A 24332-nucleotide genomic window follows, 5' to 3' on the forward strand; every position below is an offset into this window, starting at 1 on the left:
TGTAGAGACAGAGTCTCACTTTACTGCCCTTGGTCAAGTGCTGTGGCGTCACACAGCTCACAGCAACCTCCAACTCCTGGGCTTAGGCGATTCTCTGGCCTCAGCCTCCCTAGTAGCTGGGACTACAGGTGCCCACCACAACATCCAGCTATTTTTTTGGTGCTGTTTGGCCGGGGCTGGGTTTGAATCCACCACTCTCGGTATATGGGGCCCTACTCACTGAGCCTACTCACTGAGCCACAGGAACCGCCCTTGATGTTCATATTTTTATGTGATATAGGAGGGGGCTTCATGGGAAAGAAGTGGAAACCCCAAGGAAGCAGTTAGGCCTGTAGCTTATAAGGCTTTTTTTTTTTTTGAGACAGAGTCTCACTATGTTGCCCTCAGTAGAGTGCTGTGGCATCATAGTTCACAGCAAACTCAAATTCTTAGGCTTAAGTGATTCTCTTGCCTTGGCCTCCTGAGTAGCTGGGAGTGCAGGCACCCGCCACAACGGCTGGCTATTTTTGGTTGCAGTTGTCATTGTTTAGCAGGCCCAGGCTGGGCTCCAACCCTCCAGCCGTGGTGTATGTGGCCAGCGCCCTACTCACTAAGCCATTTTAACAAAGCAATAAATTGTGGACAAGGCAAAGAAAAAGGGGTCTAGACTTTGAGGGATGGTAAATTATGGAAAGACAAATATACGGGGGAAGCTAATGGGAGATAGGGGCTATTTCAGTGAGGTAGTGAGGTTCATTTATGCAGATTCAGGTTGTCAGGTCTCCATTTGTTGCTTTTTCCTGATACAGGAGAGAGGAGGGGGAGACACCTTCACAAAGGGGAATTGATGCCCTGCTTTTGGATGGAGAGAGGAGGATCTGGAACTTTTCCTCTAATCTGCTTTTTCTCAATTGCCTTCAGTTTAAAATAATTCTAATGCAAAAGTGGCATATTTAGGGGTGGCCCATTCTGATCCCCTTCACTCTCATGCTTTCTGACCCTGTGAATGAAGTTCTTGTTGGATGTGCCAATATCCCTTCCCTTCAGAGTGCTCATGTATTCTGTCATTATTCTGATTAAATTCTAAGACAACATTCTCACTTCTACTACCTGAATGCCCCATTCCTGATGCCATGTTCATTTTTAACCGACAGCATGTATAAGGCTGGATTCATTGTCAGAACAGCCTTTCCCGCTTTGTTTGGTGAGGCTTGACAGTGTTTCCACCTTGCAACATTCACCAAAGGGAGGTGTGGGGCTGGTGAAGGGTGTGCCTTTCTTTTGTAAAGTGAGATAAGGGCTCTTGTGGACACCTGCGAGCATCCTCAAGACAATTATTTTAGGCTCAGTCCCACAATTATTTTAGGCTCAGTCCCTGTAGCTCAAGCAGCTAAGGCAACAGCCACATACACCAGAGCTGGAGGGTTCGAATCCAACCCGGGCATTCCAAACAGCAGTGACAACTACAAACAAAAAATAGCTGGGCATTGTGGCGGGCACCTGTGGTCCCAGTACTTGGGAGGCTGAGGCAAGAGAATCACCTAAGTCCAGGAGTTGGAGGTTGCTGTGAGCTGTGACACCATGGCGCTTTACCCAGGGCTAAAGCTTAAGGCTCTGTCTCCAAAAAAAATAAAAGACAATTATTTTAGAAAATAGTTGAAAGGAAATTTGAGGATCTGGAAATAGATGCTCTTAGAACTGTCAGTCCCATTAGTCCTTGGAAGGTGTCCATGTCTCCACAGGGTTTGAAGATCTCTGGTTAAGAGCCTGTCCTCCTGCGTTCAGATTCTATTCTTATGGCCTTACGCAAGTTACTTAACTTCCCTAAGACTTTGTTTCCACAGGTATAAAATGAGTACAGCAACCATGGTACCTTCTTGCTAACATTAGGAAGACTTGCGTAGCCGCACCCCTTAACAGGCATTCAGCATTGCCTGGCTCAGCCCCACACACTCCCCTAGCATGTCCAGGGCCCTCCTCCCCGAAACACTTGCATTCTGCCTGCCTTGCATTCTGCCAGTCCTCTCTCACTGGGACCTTCCACCCTGTGACCTCCCGGGGACTGTCCTCAGTGAGAAATTAGAAGCAGTCAGCAGGAAAGCCCTGGCCTTCCCACTGCGGACACAGCTTTCCCCATCTGCAGCCTCACCAGCCTCCATCCCTCTGCACCTGTGGAGGGCCCTGCTCCTGTCTCCAGCTGGCCCCCACCTATGCTCTGGCCTTATCCCTCTGGCTTCCCAAGGTGAGATGATCTTACCACCTCTCTCTTTCACCCTCATTTTCTCCTCTGGAGAATCATTCTCTACCTTGAACAACCTCCTATCTTTAAAAACAAAACCTCCCTTTTATCTCTTGAGACAATCTTACTCTGTCACCGAGGCTAGAGTGTTGTGGTATTAGCCTTGCTCACAGAAGCCCCAAACTCTTGGGCTTAAGCAATCCTCCTGCCTCAGCCTCCCGAGTAGCTGGGACTATATGTGCCCATCACCATGCCCAGCCAGAATAACTCCTTGAGCCCAGGAGCTTGAGGTTATTGTGAGCTAGGGTGATAGAGCAAGACTCTTATCTCAAAAAAAAAAAAAAAAGAAAGTCCACTTGGAATAAAATCCAGTCTCCTTCACTAGACTTGTGATGCCCTACAGAAACCAGCCCCTGCCTCTCTCTCCAGCCGCCTCCCATCCATTCCCTCCCTCAGAACGAGGCATCAACCCACGGGAATTCCTTTTGCCTCTTGGACACTCCAGGTCCGCGCCTAGTTGGGCCCTTGCACTAGCTGTCACCTTGGCCTGGAATGTGCTTTCTTCTGGGTTCCTGAGTGTGTGGCTGGTTCCTTCTGGTCCTTAACTTTACTGCTACTGCCCCAGAGGCACTGCCTCTGACCCCCTCAGGCAGTCTGTCACCACATCAGCTGCTTTCATTCACTGTACGGGGCCTATCACCATCTGCTCTTCTTCCTGTGGGGCTTACGTATGGTTTTGAGTTCCTCTCCCTCTATTAGGATGTAAACTCCATGAGAACAGGAGCTCTTTTCCCTTGGCTGTTCTATCTCTTTTATCTCCTAGAATAGACACAGCACAAGGAAGGCACTCAGCAAATACTTCCCCACTTCATGAATGAGATCGCCTCTATAAACTCTCGGCCCAGTGCTTAGCATATTTAATGGTGCTCTATCAATGTCAGCTCCCACAAAGTATAGACGGAACAGGTGCTGCGGAGGGACAGCTGTCACTCAGAGACCAAGATCAATATGTTATTTAATGTTTTGATACTGCCTGTCACAACAGCGTGAGACAAATGTATTTTCTTTGTACTGAAATACATAAAATCCTCTTGACAGTTATTTCAGGAACCCAGCTAAGAGATTTCATGTTCTTCCCCCAAAATAGAAATAATCACAAACTCTGGAACCTTGAAAGCAGCTGAAGTGTTAATGGGAAAACCAGGATAGAGAGAGTAATTAGATTCTGTGGTAGGAACAGAGCCTCTCTTGTCGTGCACAGACACATTTTCCCATCTGCTCAGTGCAGTAACTGGCTATGTTCAAAATATGCTTTTCAATGGCGAAAGTCTGTCTAAGCATCTACAATTCAGAGGAATGAGTTGCAATTACTTCAAGTCTCTGACTTGCCATATGCCCTTTTCTTGTTGAAGTGTTGGGGATTTGCACAGTAGGAATGAAAAAGTATCTAACGACATATCTGGCTTTTGCTGTGAGACACAGCTATAAATTAGGGCTCCTACCCATTAGAGACTGAGTCATTTATTCATTTTATAAATATTTTTAAAGATAGTGAAATGTAGGCCTGGGCGTGAGCCTGTAATCCCAGCACTTTGGGAGGCTGAGGGGAGAAGATCACTTGAGGCTAAGAGTTGGGAGACCAGTCCCCATCTCTACAAAACCAAAAGGTAGTTAAAGAAGGCTTCTATAAGGAGGAATCAGCAGAGTTCTTAGTTGCAAACAACAGAATCCACTCCAGCTGCTTTGAGCAGAAAGAAATGTGTGAAAGGCTATTAGTGGTGCACTGCTCCCCTAGAAGCCACTGTGTTGGCAGCAGAGGCCATGCTGCCAAGAATATGCCCAAGCCGTACTGCCCTATAAAGGGACACTGCTGTGCATTGATGTTACCAGGGACTGCAAGCTGAAAGCTCTGTTCTGCTTCCCTTGAAAAACTAGCTGCCCCTGTCAAAAGTCTCTCCAAAAACTGGGATTCCCATGGGTGCCTGTTTCCTCACATTGCTTGATTTCATCTTGAAGTTTCAGGCAGGTACAAGTGAAGGTGGAGCCTAGGAGAAAGGTCTGAATCCCACCACCAAGGAAGCTGGGAAAGCAGTTTAGTCTTTTTCCCTGGAGGATGAGTCTCATATATGTGTGGCCAGAGAAGGGTACACCTGTAACAACTAGTACCCCCAGAAGGTGCCATTTGACTGAGAACCAAAGAATGAGGAGTCAGCCATAGGACGAGTACGGGAAGAACTTTTCGGGAAGAAAGAACAGCATATGCAAAAACTCGTAGGCAAAAAAAGAGTTTGAGTATTTAGGGAACAGAAAGAAGGCCAGTGACAACTAGGGAGTGAGGGGAAGGGAGGCAGGAGTCAAAGCTGGGGACGTGGGCAGGAGCTGGATGCTGCAGCATTGGGAGGGTCATAGGAAGGAATAGGGATGTAATTTAAGTGTATGAGAATTCATTAAGGGGACAACACAATCTTACTTTCTTAAAACATTGCACTGCCTTCAGAATATGGAGAATGTATTGGAGGGACACAGAAGCCCAGCCAGGAGACTTCTGTGGTTGTCTAAGAGACAGGTGGCAAGAAGCAGACCTGAAATGTGTTCTAGAGAAAGATCTCCCATACTTGTTAATGGTTTGACTTTGGGAGTGAAGAGAAGTAGGGAAGAAAGGACAGAGCTTAAGAATGCTCTCCAGGTGTGTGGCTTAGGCAGCTGGATGGTGCCATTTACTGAGATGGAAAAGGTAGAGGAAAGCCATCAAGAGTTTGGTTTTGAACTTACTAACTTTAAGATGCCTGTGAGAAGTGCAGATGGAGATGTCAAGTGTGTGGAAAATACAAGATGGGACTTTGGAGGATCAGTCTGGGTTAGAACAGTTTCTACCCAAGCCAAAATACGGGAACTAGGAGTGCATGACCATCACATAGCCAAAGGCAAAGGCAGAAAAAACACCAGGCATGCTGCTGGAAGACCTAAATTTCCTTCTAGATAATGCCACCTCTTTGCAGATCTGAGACTCCATGTTCTTATTGGGAAAATTGGCATCACAACCGGTATCAAATCTTACATTTTCAATATAGGGGTAGGTGATGTCCCATAAATTGTTGTCTAGTCCTATCTTGTCAAAATCTCTACTAATTTAAACCAGAATTTCTTCAAGTTTCAGAGTGTGAGTATAGTCATGGTCTTTAACAGTAATGACCCAGATTCCTCTGGCTCATGCCCATACTTGCTTATACCAGATCTACATAGCCTGTTCCCCTCCCAAATATTTCTGGGCATCCCCAGATTGTGTCACCCAGCAGCTCAAAAACAGACTCTGGCTCCATTATACCTGAGCCTGGTGTGCCAAATCTGAGCAGCAAGGTGACCAGGTACAGTGGAACAGTCCCATCTTCTCAGTGGTGTGGTAGGGCAGAGAGTCCCAGAGCAGTCTTGCTTTGCCCAGTGATCGTGATCATCACCTAGCCTCACACGGTTAGGAGTGAGGTGGTGTGTGGCTGGTCACAGCATGGGGGAATGGAAGGAAAGTGCTCTGCACATGAAGGGGCAGGGTCTCCATGGAGAGTCCACTACGTGCAAGTTTTCTTTGTATATATCAACTGAGTCCTTAGAGCAGCCCTACAAAGATTACTTGTTATCTTTATTGGACAAAGGCGGCAATAGACTCAGAGAGGGGAGTGTCTGGCCCCAGGTCACACAGCTCCCTCGGCAGATATCATCAGGATGCTGTCATTCCCGGCTCCTTCTGTGTCAGGATGCTGCCTCTCCAGCAAGGAGAAGGACCTCATCACAAGCCATGCTACTCTCCTTGCCCTGCTCCCTGCTCTACCACAGGTCTCTCCAAGGCCTGTTCAGAAAGAGCACTGGTGTTTCCCTGAGCCCTAGGAGTATCTTCCCAGTAACCACTCCAGCACTGTAAGAATCAGTAGCTGTTGGACAGCAACTGCGTGAAGTCCTTTCAGCTTTCTCCTGCCCATTCAAATACCACATTTATATAAAAGCAAAGTGGCGGTTGTTGGGGCTGGTGGACTGCTTGTCTGCCACGTGGTGGGCCATCTGTTTAAATTTGTCGAACTCCTACTCATCCTTAAAGACAGAATGGAAGCATCTTCTCTCCTTGGCAGCCCTCCAGCCTCAGACAGAGTGGAGCATTCCCCACTCTGATTTCCCATAATACTCTCCTTATACTGCTGATGGCCAACTATGAGTTTCCCTCCATATCTGTTCTATGATGCTGGAGAGACAGCATCCTGACACAGAAGGAGCCGGGAATGACAGCATCCTGATATCATCTATGAAAAGAGAACCTCTGATTTTTTTTTCCAAGACAGAGCCGTAAGCCGTCATCCTGGGTAGAGTGCTGTGGCATCACAGCTCACAGCAACCTCCAACTCCTGGGCTTAAGCAATTCTCCTGCCTCAGCCTCCCAAATAGCTGGGACCACAGGTACCCACCACAACACCTGGCTATTTTTTCGTTGCAGCTGTTATTCTTTGGCGGGCCTGGGCTGGATTTGAACCTGCCAGCTCAGGTGTATGTGGCTGGCGCCTTAGCCGCTTGAGCCATAGGCGCTGAGCCAGAACCTCTGATTTTTACCTGGGCACATCCATGACCAGAATAAAGATTGTATCTCCTAGCCTCCCCTCCATCTATAGCATGTCCCAAAAGTCACCCCTAAAGTCTCCATAGAGAGGAAAAATGGGAAATTGTAGCTAAATGCACCTTTATTTACAAAACACTCATTACAAAATTTTACAAAATATTTAAAAAATATTCTGTACGTGTTGGCCCCCTCTAAAATTTTGTAATGAATCTTTTGTAAATAAAGGTGCACTTAGCTACAATTTCCCAGTTTCCATGTGCATGGCATGACTTTTGGGACACCCTGTGTTTGTAGCTATGTGATTAAGATCTGGGTAATGAAATATAAGTGGATGTGTCATGTGGCATTTCTGGGAACCTTTCTTAAAAACAGCAGTGTAAACCCTTCCTCTCCTTGTCCTTTCCTCCTGCCTGCTGCCTCGAATGTGAATATGATGGCTAGAGCTCCCACTGCCATCAGTGGACCCTAAGAACAAGGGTTCTGTCTCAGGAAAGGTTGCACATTGAGCTGAAAAAAGTCAGAGACCCTGAGGACTTAGCACAACAGCAGGACACCTGTGAGCTCCAGATCGCCCACCAGTCTTGATGTGAGAGAGAAGTTTCTGCCTAGTTTAAGCCACTGTTATTTTGAGTCTCTGTAAATCACATGCAAATGCAAGTCTAACTTACATTACCACTCTAACAGACATGTGACACTTTCTGCACCTTGTTGTAACTATTTATTGTCATCCCCCCTGCTAGACTGAGAGTTCCTCAAGGCAGGGACTAGGTTTTAATGTCAGCCCAGTGTCAGACACATTAGTAGCTGTCCAGTGAGATGTTTACTAAGGGAGATGTGATGAGTGATGGTATAAACAATGACAGCAGTGTTATCAGGAGACACTCTGCACGGGACTTTGGAGGAGCAGTCTGGGTTAGAGAGACTAACTTGGCATCCATGAGCTGACTTAATCCCACAAGGAGACTGAGGCTGTGGGGAGATTCAGTGACTTGCCCAAGATCACCAGCTGTAGAATGAGATTGGGATCAGAACCCCAGTCAGCCTTAGCCGCCAGCCTGTGTGCTTTCCACATCAGCCACTTCTCTCTCTCACGCTCCTGGGGTTGTCGGGCTGTGCCTGTGGGGACTGCCTCTCCCGAGAACAATGAGAAAGACCTAAGAAATTGCATGTATGACTTCTTTATATTTCTCTCACTACCACTTTTCCAGTTTTGCTGCTAACTTTGTTCTTCTCTCTCTCTCTCTTTTTTTTTTTTTTTTTTGGTCCCATGGAGTCTTCTAATATAAATATATTCTATGAAAAAGGCCCTTCAGCTAAGTGGAGATCAGAAGGAAGCTTCCTGAGACACACTATCACAAAAGGTATATTGACCACCAAAAAGGGAAATGTAGGCTCGTGACTCACTATGTCCAAAACTCTGGTTTCTTGGGTTTGTTTGAACATAATTTTCTACCCTACTTTACTTTGGGGGTCCTATCCCAAACCTTGGCACCAAGTAATATTTTATGAAAGGATGTAATTGTCTTTTCAGCTCAATGAGCATAAGTAAGCTCCCCTTTTGTGCTGATTAGCTCAGCATACTGTGTTTCCCTGGAAATAAGAACTACCCAAAAAATAAGCCCTAGAAGGATTTCTACGCATTTGTTAAATATAAGCCCTACCTCAATAATAAGACCTAGCGATGGGCATAGCTATGCAGCGTATCTGCATAGCCACGCCATGCATTACCGTGCAGAGAGGAAGACATCCCCTGAAAATAAGCCCTAGTGTGTCTTCTTGAGAAAAAATAAATATAAGACAGTGTCTGATTTTCAGGGAAACACAGTAGTGCTGACATCCATGAGGAAGAGGTTGGTGACACTGTGGGAGAAATAAATTTAAGATGTGATCACTGCTTCTCTCCCTCACCATTTGGATGCAGGTTTTAATTTTAAAAGGTGAAAACATGGAGAGGTCGACGCCATTGAAAGAAAAGTTCAGGGTTACTAACAGTCCCCTGAGAAACTGGAGCACAGTGTACTAAGCAGGCCACATAGGAGACACTAGGGTGGGTCAGGAGGCAGAGTGAGCTAGGGGAAGGCATGGTCAGGGCCTTTATTGGAGTTTCAGACAGAAAAGTAAAGCAAGGCAGGGTGAACATCTTAGGAGTGGCTAGTTTGAATAATTCCAGCGGTTCTGGGGCACAGACATTGTTTCTAGACCTCTGGTGCCTGGCCCTGGGTTGATTCAGGGCAGGGGAAATATGAGCTTGGTGCGTGAGAGTTAGGTAAAGGGGTTGGTCCACAACCTGGCATCTTGATTTCACGAGAAGTATGAGTAACTTTGGTCATTAGTTTTGCCCTCTAATTCGTGGATGCCAAATAGATAAATATAGAATCTGAGAAAACTATTTCCTGGGTACGGTGGCTCGGATGGTAGTCTCAGCACTCTGGAAAGGTAAGGTAAGAGGATTGCTTGAGGCTGGGAGTTTGAGACCACACTGGGCCATACCCTATATTTACAAAAAATAGATATAGACCCCCCCTATATCTACAAAAAATTAAAGAATTAGCCAAACATCTAGTCCTAGCTACTCAGGAGGCTGAAGTGACAGAACTGCTTGAGCCCAGGAGTTCAAGGTTACAGTGAAGTATGATCCTGCCACTGAACTCCAGCCTGGGTGACAGGGTGAGATCTTGTCTTAAAAAAAAAAAAAAAGGAAGGAAAGAAAGAAAACACAGAACAGTAGAACTCTTTTTTTTTTTTTTGAGACAGAGCCTCAAGCTATCCCCTTAGGTAGAGTGCCATGGCATCACAGCTCACAGCAACCTCCAACTCCTGGCCTCAAGTGAGTCTCCTACCTCAGCCTCCCAAGTAGCTGGGACCATAGGCGCTCACCACAATGCCTGGCTATTTTTTGGTTGCAGCCGTCATTGTTACTTGGCGGGCCCGGGCTGGATTTGAACCCGCCACCTTAGGTATATGTGGTTGGCGCCTTAGCCACTTGAGCCACAGGCGCCGAGCCAGAACTCTTCTCTTTCTTTCTTTCTTTTTTTTTGAGACAGACTCTCACTTTGTTATTCTGGGTAGAGTGCCCTGGTGTCATAGCTCACAGCAACCTCAAACTCTTGGGCTCAAGCCATTCTCTTGCCTCACTATCTCAAGCAGCTGGGAGTATAGGCACCCACCACAATGCCTGGCTATTTTTAGAGATAGGGTCTTGATTTTGCTCAGGCTGGTCTGGAAATTCTGAGTCAAGCAATCCACTGACCTCCGCCTCCCAGAGTGCTAGAATTATAGGCTTAAGCCATCAGACTGGGCCCAAAACAGAACTCTTAAGTACTTAAGTAAGGTAATTTCACATGTCATCATTATTCTAAAAACTTTATCCTAACAAGGGAGAAATGGAGGCCCAGAGAAGTTAATATGTGAATTATATCACAATAAAGCTATTTAAAAAAAAAAAGCTCAAGGACCACTGAGCCAGGATTCCAAATAGAGAGTTTGTAAGTCATATATATATATATACACATATATACATACATATATATTTCATAAAGACCCATGAGTCAAATGGGAAATATGGAAGGAAATCAGAAAATATTTTATTTATTTAGTTTTCTAAACGTGCTTCACAGAAAATTATGTTTTTAGTTTTTGATTGAACCCCAGTCTCCCATGTGACAGGTAGGAATACTCACTCTAACCGACAAGGAACAAAATACTTAAACTGAATGAAAATGAGGGCTCGGTACCTGTGGCTCAAGTGGCTAAGGTGCCTGCCACATACACCTGAGGTGGTGGGTTCAAATCCAGCACAGGCCCGCCAAACAACAATGATGGTTGTAACCAAAAAATAGCTGGGCGTTGTGGCAGGTGCTTGTGGTCCCAGCTACTTGGGAGGCTGAGGCAGGAGACTCGCTTGAGCCCAGGAGTTGGAGGTTGCTGTCAGCTGTGATGCCACAGCATTCTACCCAGGGGGACAGCTTGAGGCTCTGTCTCAAAAAAAAAAAAAAAGAAAAGAAAAGAAAATGAGACCTTCTTTTCTATAATATGAGCATTTATTTAATGCTATAGGTCTCCCTGAAGAGATTGCTGTAGCGGGTGGCGTCTGTGGCTCAAAGGAGTAGGGTGCTGGCCCTATATGCCGGAGGTAGCAGGTTCAAACCCAGTCCTGGCCAAAAAAAATAAGATTGCTGTAGCTGCGACGTGTAAATGTTTGAACTGTTGTCTTTTCATTCTCACTTAGCTCAGGTTGTTTCTACTTTGTGGCATTATGAATAATGCTGCTACGGACATTCATATTCCAGTTTTTCTATGGAGATAATGTTTTTATTTCTTGTGTTTGTATACCTAGGGATAGAATTAGTGGGTTATATGTTTGACATCTTGAGGAACTGCCAAACTATATTCCAGACCATCATACATATTTCAAAGAATTAGGAGGAAAATAGTCAATTATATTTATTATATGAACTTTACATCCACCCTGGATGTAACTAGATATTTACAATTTCTATTGCTTTGCCTTCATTCCTGAAGTGCCAAGTTTCCCTCTGGTATCATTTTCCTTTTACCTGGAAACAAAACCTATGGTATTTCATATAAAAATATGCCTTCTGGTAGTGAATTCTCTTAGTTTGCTTTCATTTGAGAATGTCTTATTTTTTTTTTTTTTTTTTGAGACAGAGCCTCAAGCTGTCCCCCTGGGTAGAGTGCCATGGCATTACAGCTCACAGCAACCTCCAACTCCTGGACTCAAGCGAGTCTCCTGCCTCCGCCTCCCAAGTAGCTGGGACCACAGGCGCCCGCCACAACGCCCGGCTATTTTTTGGTTGCAGCCGTCATTGTTGTTTGGCGGGTCCGGGCTGGGGATTCGAACCCGCCACCTTAGGTGTACGTGGCTGGCGCCTTAGCCGGTTGAAGGCACCGAGCCGAGAATGTCTTTATTTTACTTTCATTCTTTTTTTTTTTTTAATTGAGACAGTCTCACTTTGTCGACTTCTGTAGATCACCATGGCGTCATAACTCACAACAGCCTCAAACTCTTGGATTCAAGCAATTCTCTTACCTCAGCCTCCCTAGTAACTGGGATTGCAGGCACCCACCCCAATGCCCGGCAATTTTTTGTTTAGCAAGACTGAGCCAGGTTCGAACCCACGAGCCCTGGTGCACGTGGCTGGTGCCCTAACCACTGAGCTATGGGCACCCCATATTTTACTTTCCTTCTTTTTTTTTTTTCCCAGAGACAGAGTCTCACTTTATCACCCTCAGTAGACTGCTGTGGCATCCCAGCTCATAGCAACCTCCAGCTCTTGGGCTTAGGTGATTCTCTTGCCTTAGCCTCCCAAGTAGCTGGGACTACAGGCACCCACCACAAACACCCAGCTATTTTTTTGTTGCAGTTTGGCCGAGTCTGGGTTCGAACCCACCACCCTCAGTATATGGGGCCAGTGTCCTACTCACTGAGCCACAGGCGCTGCCCTACTTTCCTTCTTGAGGGATTTTTTTTCTGGATATAGGATTCTGGGTTGACAGTTTTTTTCCTTCAGTACTTAAATATGTTGTTTCACAGCCTTCTGGTCTCAGCAGCTTCTGAGGAGAAATCCAGTCATTTAAATTGCCATTCCCTTCATCTATTTCTGTTGCATTTTTCCCTGTCTGCCCTCAAGATATTTTCCTGGTCTACCTTTCAACAATTTGATTTTGATGTATATATGCATGGGTTTCCTTGAATTTAACTTGTTTGGGGTTACTGTAAGAGAGGATACCTGGGAAAAGTAAGGTCTGAAAGAACAAAAGTCTTGTCACAGGAGCCCAAGGACACTACTGCAAAGTCTTCCCTGTGATGACTCAGCTCTTAGGAATTTGTAGAAACTTAACTTCCTAGGACCTTGAAACTAACACTTGCTTCTGCTTCTGTAAAAACCCACGCCTGCTTTTTCCAGCTCAATTCAGATCGGAAGGGTACCCATGAACAAGGAGATAAAAGGGAAAGGACAAAGCCAGTCAGGGAGCTCTGCCATTTTCTGAACTTTAGTCTGCCGTGACTCTACCCACTGACATAAAGCCCTTCCTCCTTTGTTGTTGTTGGTATTGAGACAAAGTCCCACCCTATGCCCTGAGCAGAGTGCTGTGGCATCATAGCTCACTGCAACCTCAGACTCTGGCTGTAGGCATCCTGCTGCCTCAGCTTCCCAAAGCCACTGGGATTACAGGCACTTGCCCAGGCACCTGGCTGGGTTTTTCATTTTTTTAATGAGTTGGGGTCTTACTCTCGTTCAGGCAAGTCTCAAACTCCTGAGCTCAAGCAATCCTCCCACCTCAGCCTCCCATAGTTCTGGGATTGTAGGCATGAGGCACTGCTCCTGGCAGCCCTTCCTTTTTTTTTTTTTTTTTTTGCAGTTTTGACCAGGCCTGGGCTTGAACCCGCCACCACCAGTATATGGGGCCAGCACCCTACTCCTTGAGCCACGGGTGTTTCTCTCCTACGGACCTCATTTTCCTGCAATAACTGAGCTTCAATCAATAAGGGAAATTTTTAGCTATTTTTTTTAAGACAGGGTCTCATTTTGTCACCCTTGGTAAAGCACCATAGCATCATAGCTCACAGCAACCTCAAACTCTTGAGCTCAAATGATCCTCTTGCCTCAGCCTCCTGAGTAGCTAGAACTACAGGTGCCGACCACAACACCTGGCTATTTTTAGAGACAGGGTCTCGCTTTTGTTCAGGCTGGTCTCAAACTCCTGAGCTAAGGCTGTCTACCTGCCCCAGGCTCCCAGAGTGCTGGGATTACAGGCATCTGCCACTGTGCCTGGCCCTTGCCATTATCTTTTCAAATAATTTTTTTGGTACTATGCTCTTCTCTTCCTCCTTTTATTTTGGGATTTCTTTTTTTTCTGGCCGGGGCTGGGTTTGAACCTGCCACCTGCGGCATTTGGGGCCAGTGCCCTGCCCTTTAGAGCCACAGGCACTGCCCTATTTTGGGATCTTAAAGACACAAATGTTAGACCTTTTGACATTGTCCCATAGATCTCTACATTTCTGTTCAATATTTTCTAATTTTTTTCTCTATATTATTCAGATTATGTGGTATAATAAAAAATATATTTGGTTGCTGTCCTTAGTTCCTGGTACAGAGCTCCTAAAAAACCCTTGGAATTTCCTGAGTGGAAAGGGTATCTTTTGTTATTCATCATGAGCCTCTTTCAACCACACTAGAAGTTTTTTTGTTTGTTTGTTTGTTTGTTTGCTTTTGAGACAGTCTCAAGCTGCCCTGGGTAGAGTACCTTAGCAGCATCACAGCTCACAGCAACCTCCTACTCCTGGGCTTAGGCGATTCTCTTGTCCCAGCCTCCAGAGTAGCTGGGACTACAGGTGCCTGTCACAACACCTGGCTATTTTGTTGTTGTTGTTGAAGTTTGGCCAGGGCCAGGTTCGAACCTGCCACTCTTGGTATATAGGCCAGGTGCCCTACCCACTGAGCCACAGGCACTGCCCTCCTATCTTAAAGTATCATTGTCCTAGCCATAAAGAGAAGTACAGAGCTAAAAAGGGAAGTTTTCAGCTTCAGGCTGTTTTAACTATACTTGATGGTCCTGATCAACACCATCTCCAAAAGAGACAATCTCATGATCTCTGCCTGTCTAGACTTCTCTGACCTCCTGGACCTCTGCCCTGGACAATTCTGGTTGAACCATCTCCTATGGTACAAAAAACAAAGGGCATTCCCTTACCCTCCCAACAATAGGTGTGAGACAAGGATGCTGCTTTAAATCTCAGAAAGGGTGAACAGGTTTTAAAGAGATAGAAAACATTTTTACCCTTTTTCAGGCTGTTCCTCTTTTACAATTCTGCTATTGATCCCATCCAATGCATTTTTAAACTTCTTTTGTTTTAGTCATATTTTCTACAGACAGAGTCTCACTCTGTTACCCAGGGTTTAGTGCAGTGTTACAATTATAGCTCACTGCATCCTTGAATTCCTGGGCTCAAGTGATTCTCCTGCCTCAGCTTTGGGAGTAACTGGACATAGGTGTGTGCCAGAAGGCCTGGATATGTTGCTCAGGCTGGTTTTGAACGTCTAATCTCAAGCAATCCTCCTGCCTCAGCCTCCTGAGTTTCTGGGATTACAGACAAGAGCCACCATATTTGGTGTACTTTTTAAAAATTTCAATTGTTTGTTTTTTTAGAATAACAAAAAATATTTTACTAAAACATAAGATTTATAGAAGTTTCCAGACAAGCCATACAAAATGGTCACAAGCTTTTTTTTTGAAGGTGGGGAAAAAAATCTACACTTGACATGACATCAAAGTCATGATATTATCAGTGAGGTCTGTGATATTTGTTTAATGTTCCCATTTTGGTTCAAACAATCAAGCTTGTCCATCTATGATGTCTAAATAAAGTTAGACTTGGCTAGAGAGGATATTCTAAAGAACTGGTTAGCTGCAATTAGATCACCATATAAAGGGGGAAATGTGCCCATAAAATTAAAATAAAACTACTTCCCCCCACAAAAATAAAAGGTAAAATAAAATAAAAACACCCACACCCCTGCAGCTAACCCTGACAACTACCTTCATTCACAGTGCTTTATACTTAAACCATGATGGGGGAAATGAATAAAAGCAGAGGGACCACTGCTTTTAAAGCAGAGGGGCCAGATGATACTTCTAGCCTCTGCTCATGCTTTACAACAGTGAATCAGGACAAGACATAGATTTGCTAATGTGCATTTAATCACCAAAGGAGATTGAAGATGTCTGGGCTTTTCTTCTGTAATGTTTCTAAGACTGTGTCCTTTAAATGCAAACAAAAAAAGGAAGAATCTTGGCAGAACAGGAGAAGTGATGCACACTTGATGATCGGATCGATTTAAATATTATTCATGGCATATAGCCTAGTCCATGCTCTAGCTGTTTCTATGGCTTGGGTTTCGTTGGTCTTCCACTGCTCCGCTACATCATTCACTAATGGATCATCTGGATTGGGAGCACTTAACAAAGCCTGCATCGATAGCAGAACTGTGTGGATCTGCAATGCTGGGGACCATTTATCTTTCAAAATATCTAAACATATTCTTCCTAACTTGTCTACATTAGGATGATGAATTTTGGTCATGAAACATACTTTAGGAGCTTCCATTGGGTTTTCTTCTGGAAGGAATGGTTTGAGTTTAAAAGTCCCTCCCTCAAAGGGGGACGCCTTTGGGGACCAGCAATGACCACATGAAAATAACGAGCATTGCTCTCATCTGCTTTAATGCCAGGAACTGGTTCCACCAGCAAACGCTGGGTTTCCTTGATAATCCTGCAGGGCAGCCTGGCCATCTCGTCAGATCCTGAGTTCAGCCTCTCCAGTTGTTTGTTTTTTAGTTATAAAATTTCCATTTGATTTTTTTGAAACCCTTATCTACTGAACCTTTATACTTTTTAATTGTTTCCAACACGTTCACCCTTACTTCAATGACATGAGAAACCAGCATAGATATCCCTAACATGGACCCTAAGATTAAAGAAACAAAAGGTATCTAGGGTTCAGGGTTAGGCTGGCATGGCAACTCCCTAAATGCCTGTGGCTGCAAAAACAAAAACAAAACAAGTAAACAAACAAAAAACCCAATGCTCTTGCTAAACTCCCTAACAGTGAGAGCTATCAGGCAACTTATCAGACCCTTCCTAACTCTGACCCAAACTACTACGATTCTGATTGAACAAAGAACCAGCCTTACAAACATTCTTTTTTGATAAGGAGCTGTAGACCTTAAGCCAGTTTCAGCCAGTTTATAGTAGAAACTGCATAAAAACTGTCTTGTGTCCTGTTGTTTGCCTTTTGACATAAACAGCCAAATTTCAGCCTTTTTTTTTTTTTTTTTTGAGACAAGAGTTTCACTATGCCACCCTTGGTAGGGTGCTGTGGCATCATAGCTCACAGCAACCTCAAACTCTTGGGCTTAAGCGATTCTCTTGCCTCAGCCTGCTGCAAAGCTAGGACCACAGGCACCCATCACAATGCCTGGCTATTTTTTTTGGTTGCAGTTGTCATTGTTGTTTAGCAGGTCCAGGCTGGGGGCTCGAACCCGCCAGCTTCTGTGTATGTGGCCAGTGCCCTATTCACTGAGCTATAGGCACTGAGCCCAAATTTCATCTCATTTTAATACTAAAACCCTGCCCCAAAGTGAACATGGGATGTGTGTTACTTATGTTTATTCATTGCACATGTTCCGGGGCTCCCCTTATAAATATGTATAGCTCCCCACACACAGGCACACACCTGATGAATATGTATGACTATTGTCTATTACAGACCCTGCCAGGCATAAAACCCAACCTGCCCTTTCCCTACTTGAAAAGAGAACACCTTTAATTCACACTGGAAACTATTTCTTCCAGGTTTGCCAACTGATATTGCCAATAAAGCACTCCTTTCTATGAGTTAGCCATTTGACATTTTTTACAGCATTGTTATAATAGATATTGAAAGTCTTTGTCTGATAATTCCAACATCTGAGTTATCTCAGGGTTGGTGATACTGATTGTCTTTTCCCCTTGAGAATTTATCAGACTTTCCTGGTTCCCTATCAGGTAACTTTGGATTGTATTTTGGACGTTTTTAATATTTTGAGACTCTGAGTCTTGTTTAAATGAAGAGAGAAAGTTGTTTTGTTTTGTTTTAACGAATAATTCACCAAGTTAGTTCAGACCACAAGTTCTAACCTTTTTCCTGTAGGTTGTAGTCTCAAAGTCAGTTCAGATTTAAAATCTCTTGAGTGCTGTTTGGAGCTCTCCCGCATGCGATACTCAGGGACCATTTGAGACCTGGGCAATGATCTACCTGATAGTTCAGTACTCAAAGCCGTTGGTATGTTGTTTAGGGTGAGATACACATCGGCGCAGCTCAAGGGTGAGCGTGGGTATTCATACACAATTTTATGGGATTCCTCTTTTGATTCTCTGCAATCTTCCCCATACTCTGGCTCCAAAGGTCCCTTTCCTGGTCTTCTGGCCAGAAAGTGGCGACTTGAGTTTCTACACTCTGAACTCTGCTGCACACTTCCTATGACTGGGTCTGGCCAACTGGGGGTTGGACAGAGAAAGAGAAAAGCAACAGGGATTCCCCTCATACTCTTCCTATGACTGGGAAGTGACTACAGGTCCTCTGGTCCAAGATTGGATTCCACTCTTTCACACGTGCTGTCCAGCTGCCACTTCTGCTGCTGCCACTATCATCACAGGGACGCAGTTTCAGGAAGGGGGCTTGTCTAGGGGCATGAGTGGGAGCGAAAGCAAAACAGAATTCCCCCTACTCTTGCCCTACTCTTGCTTCCCACTCCTTGGAGCACAAACAGAGAGCTTCTGTTGGATCTTGTTCTGTCTTTGCTTAGTACTTAGTTCAGGGCCTCATGTTGCCTTTGAGCTAGTAGATACAGGAGAACAAATAAATCACAGAAAATGTACTGTCCTATGGTTCCTACTTTGAGTTCTGGTTACCTTCTCCAGTTCACCTATTACCACTGCCTTTTCAGAGTCATCAGATGGCTTCCCTCTGAATTCTGTCTGGGGTTTTTAGTTACGTTCACTGGGAAACAGGGTAGAGTGTCTTTACTCCATCTCAACTGGTACTAGAACCCTAAATGGCTTTTTTTTTTTTCTTACTGCATTTTATTCCACTTGAGGGGAAGTTATACATTGTGTTTATATGCTTTGTTGCAGTGGTTTTTAGTGAGGGGCAATCCCCCTACCCCAAGGGACATTTAGCAATATCTGGAGACATTTTGGCCTGTTACAACTTGGGGAAAGGTTGCTCCTGGCATGTATAGTAATAGGTAGAGGTCAAGGATGCTCCTAAATATCCCACAACGCACAAGACATCTCCCCATAGCAAAGAGCCATCAGGTCTGAAATGTCAACAGTGCTGAGGTTGAGAAACCCTACTTTGTTGTATGCCTTTGAAATTCTATCATGCATATTTGACCTTATCTAAAGTTAAATAACGTCCTAACTCACTCCCTTTTCTGAACAAAACAAGAACCTTAGAACAGTTTAATTCCAATCTCTTTCCTCCAGACTTAAATTCTATTCTGTTCAGTGTTATTACTTATATCCTATTTTAAAACCTCACAAATCAGACTCTGCGCCCGTAGCACAGTGGTTATGGTGTTGGCTGTGGGTTCGAACCCAGCCCAGGCCAGCTAAACAACAATGACAATTGCAACAAAAAAATACCCAGGCATTGTGGTGGGCACCTGTAGTCCCAGATTCTTGGGAGGCTGAGACAAGAGAATCACTTAAGCCCAAGAGTGTGACGTTGCTGTGAGTTGTGACGTCACATCACTCTACTGAGGGTGACATAGTGAGACTCTGTCTCAAAAAAATAAATAAATAAAACGTCACAAATTAGATATAATAATATTTATATTATTGTAGAAATTTTATCTTAAGTTATTATTTGGTTTGCCTACTTATTGAAGCTCAGATCATCTTTCTGAGATCATTTGTCTTCTTCCTGGGAGGTGGGGCAGGAAATAACACACACACACACACACACTATAATCTTTTTTCCTAGTTTCTGTATCACAGGTTTCTTGGTAAGTTCCCTTTTTTTTTTTTTTCTGTAAATGTCCTTGTGTTATCTTTATTATTGAAGGATAGTTTTGCTGGGTACACAAGTCTAATTTAACAGTTATTCTCTCTCAATGCTTTGGTGATTTTATCCTACTGTTTTCCACATTCCATTGTTATTGTTGAGAAATCTGTAGTCATTCTAATTATTATCTGTTTACAGGTAATCTGTTGTTTCTTTCTGCCTGTCTTACTTTTCTGTCTTTTTTTATATTTCAGATTAATATGAGGGTACAAACCATTAGGTTATATAATTTACATATGATGGGTGAATATCAGAATTGTAATTGTGTCCTAAACCAGGGAGTGTGCCATAAATCCATGCATTGTACGACTGTCTTTTTCTTCCCTACAGATGAAGTCTTGCTCTGTTGCTCAGACAAGAGTCCAGTGGGGTGATCATAGTTCATTGCAGCTCAAACTCCTGGGCTCAAGCAATCCTCACCTTAGCCTCCCAAGTAACTGGGACAACAGGCTCTGTTCATCTTTAAGATATTCTCTGTTGGCTCAGTGCCTGTAGCTCAAGCAGCTAAGGCACCAGCCACATACACCAGAACTGACGGGTTCGAATCCAGCCCGGGCCTGCCAAACAACAATGACAACTACAACCAAAATATAGTCAGGCACTGTGGTGGGTGCTTGTAGTCCCAGCTACTTGGGAGGCTGAGACAAGAGAATCACTTAAGCTCAGGCATTGGAGGTTGCTGTGAGCTGTGATGCAATAGCACTTTACCCAGGGCTACAGCTTGAGGGTTTTTTAAAAAAAAAAAAAAAAGATCTTCTCCTATAGAAAAACCATAGTTTTGTGCAAGAGGGGGATCATTTGTTGTCTCTTAATCACAAAACCCTTCCTAACGCTGCTTAGCATTTTAAAAGATTTTAGACCTTTCCTTCCTCATTCTGTGACCTTCTATATCCCGTAGATAATTCTATCATGGCACCTGCAGATAATAAGTACTATACTTATTAATTACATGTCTTTCTTTCTCATTATACTGTGAGTTCCACAAAGATAGTCTCTTTTTAGCATCTAGCATAGGCCTGGTACATAATAGATGCAGTAAATTTATGGGTCCACTACAAAAGTTTTGAGATAGACAGTGTTTTGGCCCATTATTTTCAAGAAACATAGTCCACAGTATCCTTTCTGATTCATCCATTCAAGTTTTAACTTGCTCAGCTCAGTGTTGCTGGGAGGGCTTCATTTGTTTCCTTCTCAGATTTTACATTTCCTGATTTTTGTGTATCTCAAAACTTTTGTAATGACCCATATATTTGTTGGATGGATAAATGGAGAGACACATAAGTAAATGGACGAATGCATGGTTTTCAGGTGTATATCTGGCTAAAATGCAACTGAGCTCTAACATGCTCTTTCTCATCATAGCTGGCAAGCTCCAGTGATTTTTTTTTTCTTTTTGCTAATATCACATTGACAGAGCCTACCCTGGTCTTGAGAAAAGCTACACAACAAGTCAAGAGGATATCAGCAGCAAGAGAATATGAGATGTTTCATAAAAGTGTGAGTACATTATTGGAAATTTCGTGGAGAGGTGATTTAAAAGGGAGCAGGAGATGTGGCTAGGAATCTAGCTCTGGGAAGATGTCAGACTGAGGTGGGGGGTATGTCTGATTATAGACTCAGGTGATACATTTAGGAAATTTCCTGGGTGAGTAGACACAAGTTAGTTGAGAGAGAGAATTTTTTTTTTTTTTTTTTTTTGCAGTTTTTGGCCTGGGCTGGGTTTGAACCCCCCACCTCCGGCATATGGGGCCAGCGCCCTACTCCTGTGAGCCACAGGCACCACTCGAGAGAGAGCATTTTTTCTATATTTCTCCAGGGATTTAGATCACCTGCTTAAAACTTGGGAGCCAGGGTATAATGGAAAGAGAGAACTAGCCTACTACTCTACAAAATGGGAATGTAATTCCCAGGTCATGGTGGTGTTACGAGGTTTACCTGAGACTGTGGTGATAATTAACTTTTAACAATCACTCATTCTATTGTCAGGCACTAGAATTCAGCCTTCTACAGGCACCATATTTTATTTTACTGTCACAGTCCTCTGAGATAATTCCTACAGTCATTCTCCAGTTTATTACTGAGGAAAGTGATGCTGAGAACAGGTAATTACTAAGTCCAGGGTCAAGAAATAAATAAGTGATAAAGCCAAGCCTTGCATACAGATCTGTCTGGCTCTGAGCCTAACTTTTTTTTTTTTTTTTTAAACACAGGGTTAATAATAGCTACTATTTACTTAGCACTTTTTTTTTTTTTTTTTTTTAGAGACAGAGTCTTACTTTGTCACCCTCGGTAGAGTGCCATGGCATCACAGCTCACAGCAACCTCCAACTCTTGGGCTTAGCTGATTTTCTTGTCCCAGTCTCCCAAGGAGCTGGGACTACAGGTGCCTGCCACAACACCCAGCTATTTTTTTTTATTGCAGTTTGGCCAAGCTGGGTTCAAACTCGCCACATTTGGTATATGGGGCCGGTGTCCTACTCAGCCACAGACACCGCCCCTACTTAATACTTTTTATAGGCAGTGTCATGATGGTCATGGCAAGCAGAATTCATGCCCATTTTATTCCAAGAAAAAAACTGAAGCTCAGAGAATCAGAGCATTGCTGAAGCTGGAATTAGAATTAGAATTCCTGGCTATCAACTCCAAAGTCTTCTGTGAACCATCATACGTGGATTATACTACCCCTCAAACATATCTTTTAAAATCTAGTTTCCCAAAACAAAATACCTAAATGGTCACATCTTCTGTAGATAAAGACCTGTTATTTACCTAATACATTTAACCACTTTCTATAAAGTTTCTTGTCTGAAGGAGACTGGCAGCATTACTATTCATAGTAATGCTAATTAACCTTCAACTATTTGTATAGCACATAAGAATGAGGCTGACTTCTTAACCACTGAGCTTTGCCTCCACCACAGTACCCAGCACCAGGAGGGCACTAGATTCATGCTCTCTCCTCTTCTTCTTGCCTCCCCTAACTTCTTCCTACAAAACTCAGTGGATAGTAATTTGTATCACTGGAATCTTCAGTCCTGTTAAGTGGGCAGAGGCCCTGGGGCTAGCAAGGGAGTTAAGCCACAGAATCTGGGGCAAGTACAGTGAGGGTTGTAGATTTCATCAACCTTCTACATTTCTCCATATGTATTACCATGGCCTATTTCCCCTTAACATTTGGCAATGACACTTTTGAAAAGTAACTGGGCATTGTAGAAAAGCCAGGCAGACATGGGTTCAAATCTTTTTTTAAAGACAGAGTTTTGGCTCGGCGCCTGTGGCCACCTAAGGTGGCGGGTTAGAATCCAGCCCGGGCCCGCCAAAAAACAACAATGATGGCTGCAACCAAAAAATAGCCAGGCATTGTGGCGGGCGCCTGTGGTCCCAGCTACTTGGGAGGCTGAGGCAGGAGACTCGCTTGAGCCCAGGAGTTGGAGGTTGCTGTGAGCTGTGATGCCACAGCACTCTACCCAGGGGGACACCTTGAGGCTCTGTCTCAAAAAAAAAAAAAGCAATTTTAGGAAAAGGTAGAGGAAAATAAATCACCCTCAGCCCCAGCCAGTTCTTTTCCTGATCTGTTTCCTCTTGACTGTCTGTTACCTTTCAAATTTAGCACGTCCAAAACAGAACTTTTGGCTTTCGCACCCTACCCCAAGCTGTTCCTCCCTAGATCTTCCCACCTACGCACCTGGCTCCTAACCTCTTAGAGCCATCCTCAAAGCTTCTCTTTCTCACACCCACATCTAGTCCATCTGCAAATCCTGTCAGTTCTGCCTTCACCATACATTGTAAATTCCATCCTTTCTCACTATTGTCTGCAGTCTCCCAGTCTGGGTCCTTCTGCTCTTCCCAGCAACTGCAGGGGTGTCAGCAGCCCTTCTGCCCCTCTCCTTCCCATCACAACCAAATCTTTCATCAGTAGAAGAAATCTTAACAAACTACTCAGATTGTATGATACCCCCACTTAAAATCTGCCAGGGGCTTCCATCACACTGAGAACAAAGATCCCAGATCCTTACTGAGACCGCCATCCTTGCTCCCTCTGAAACTTCCCCTGTCCCACAAGAGCCACCTGGCCGTGTTTCTGCTCCTTGGCCACACTGAGATCATGTCTACTCCAGGTCTATTACACTTACTGTCCCCTTACCTGGAATTCCCAGACAGATCTTCCCATGGCTCCCTCCCCTCACATCATTCAGAATCTCTAGGATCCCACCTCCCCAGGCAGCCTTCCCTGACCACCCCCAGGAACATAGTCCCATCATCCCTACCACACTCGGCCCCCCTTTGCTACCAGATTCTTATTAATCTCCATAATATCATATTATTCTTTTATTTGTTGATTTGAGATGTTTATTTATTGATTTATTTGAAACACAGTCTTACTTTGTTGCCCTCGGTAGAGTGCCAGGGCATCACAGCTCACTGCAACCTCCAACTCTTGGGCTCAAGTGATTCTCTTGCCTTAGCCTCCCCAAGTACCTGGGATTACAGGTGCCCGCCACAACTCTTGGCTATTTTTTGGTTGCAATTGTCATTGTTATTTTAGCTGGCCCAGACCAGGTTTGAACCTGCCAGCCTTGGTGAATGTGGCTGGCACTGTAACCACTGTGCTACGGGTGCTAAGCCTGATTTGAGATTTATTATTTTTCTCTCAACTGTAATGCAGGCTCCATGAGAGCTAGAATTTGTCTTGCTCTCTGCTAAATCTCCAGCACCTAAAACAGTACGAATACAGAGTAGTCACTCAAGAAATATTTGCTGGATGAATTAACATTTTGGTAACAACCGGTCTCTCATCCATCATTTTTAACTGATTTATTGAATATAATATATATACTACTGTCTACCTAATTTTCATCTCATTTTTAAAAAATTTACAATTATGC

General features: G+C 44.1%; 1 protein-coding gene and 1 pseudogene across 1 annotated transcript in view; one reads left to right on the plus strand and one right to left on the minus strand.

Annotated features, from left to right (window-relative positions):
• The window catches only part of FAM227A (family with sequence similarity 227 member A), a 53868-nt gene that overhangs the window by 23615 nt on the left and 5921 nt on the right, over positions 1-24332 (plus strand). Inside the window, exon 9 of the mRNA XM_012814130.2 lies at positions 20861-20943. Within this exon, the coding sequence (XP_012669584.1) occupies positions 20861-20943 (83 nt within the window). The remainder of the gene's footprint in view (positions 1-20860; positions 20944-24332) is intronic.
• LOC100946356 lies at positions 15622-16130 on the minus strand (annotated as a pseudogene).

This window comes from Otolemur garnettii, unplaced genomic scaffold (assembly GCF_000181295.1).
Source record: "Otolemur garnettii isolate 467f Iridium unplaced genomic scaffold, OtoGar3 scaffold00007, whole genome shotgun sequence".
Lineage (NCBI taxonomy): Eukaryota > Metazoa > Chordata > Mammalia > Primates > Galagidae > Otolemur > Otolemur garnettii.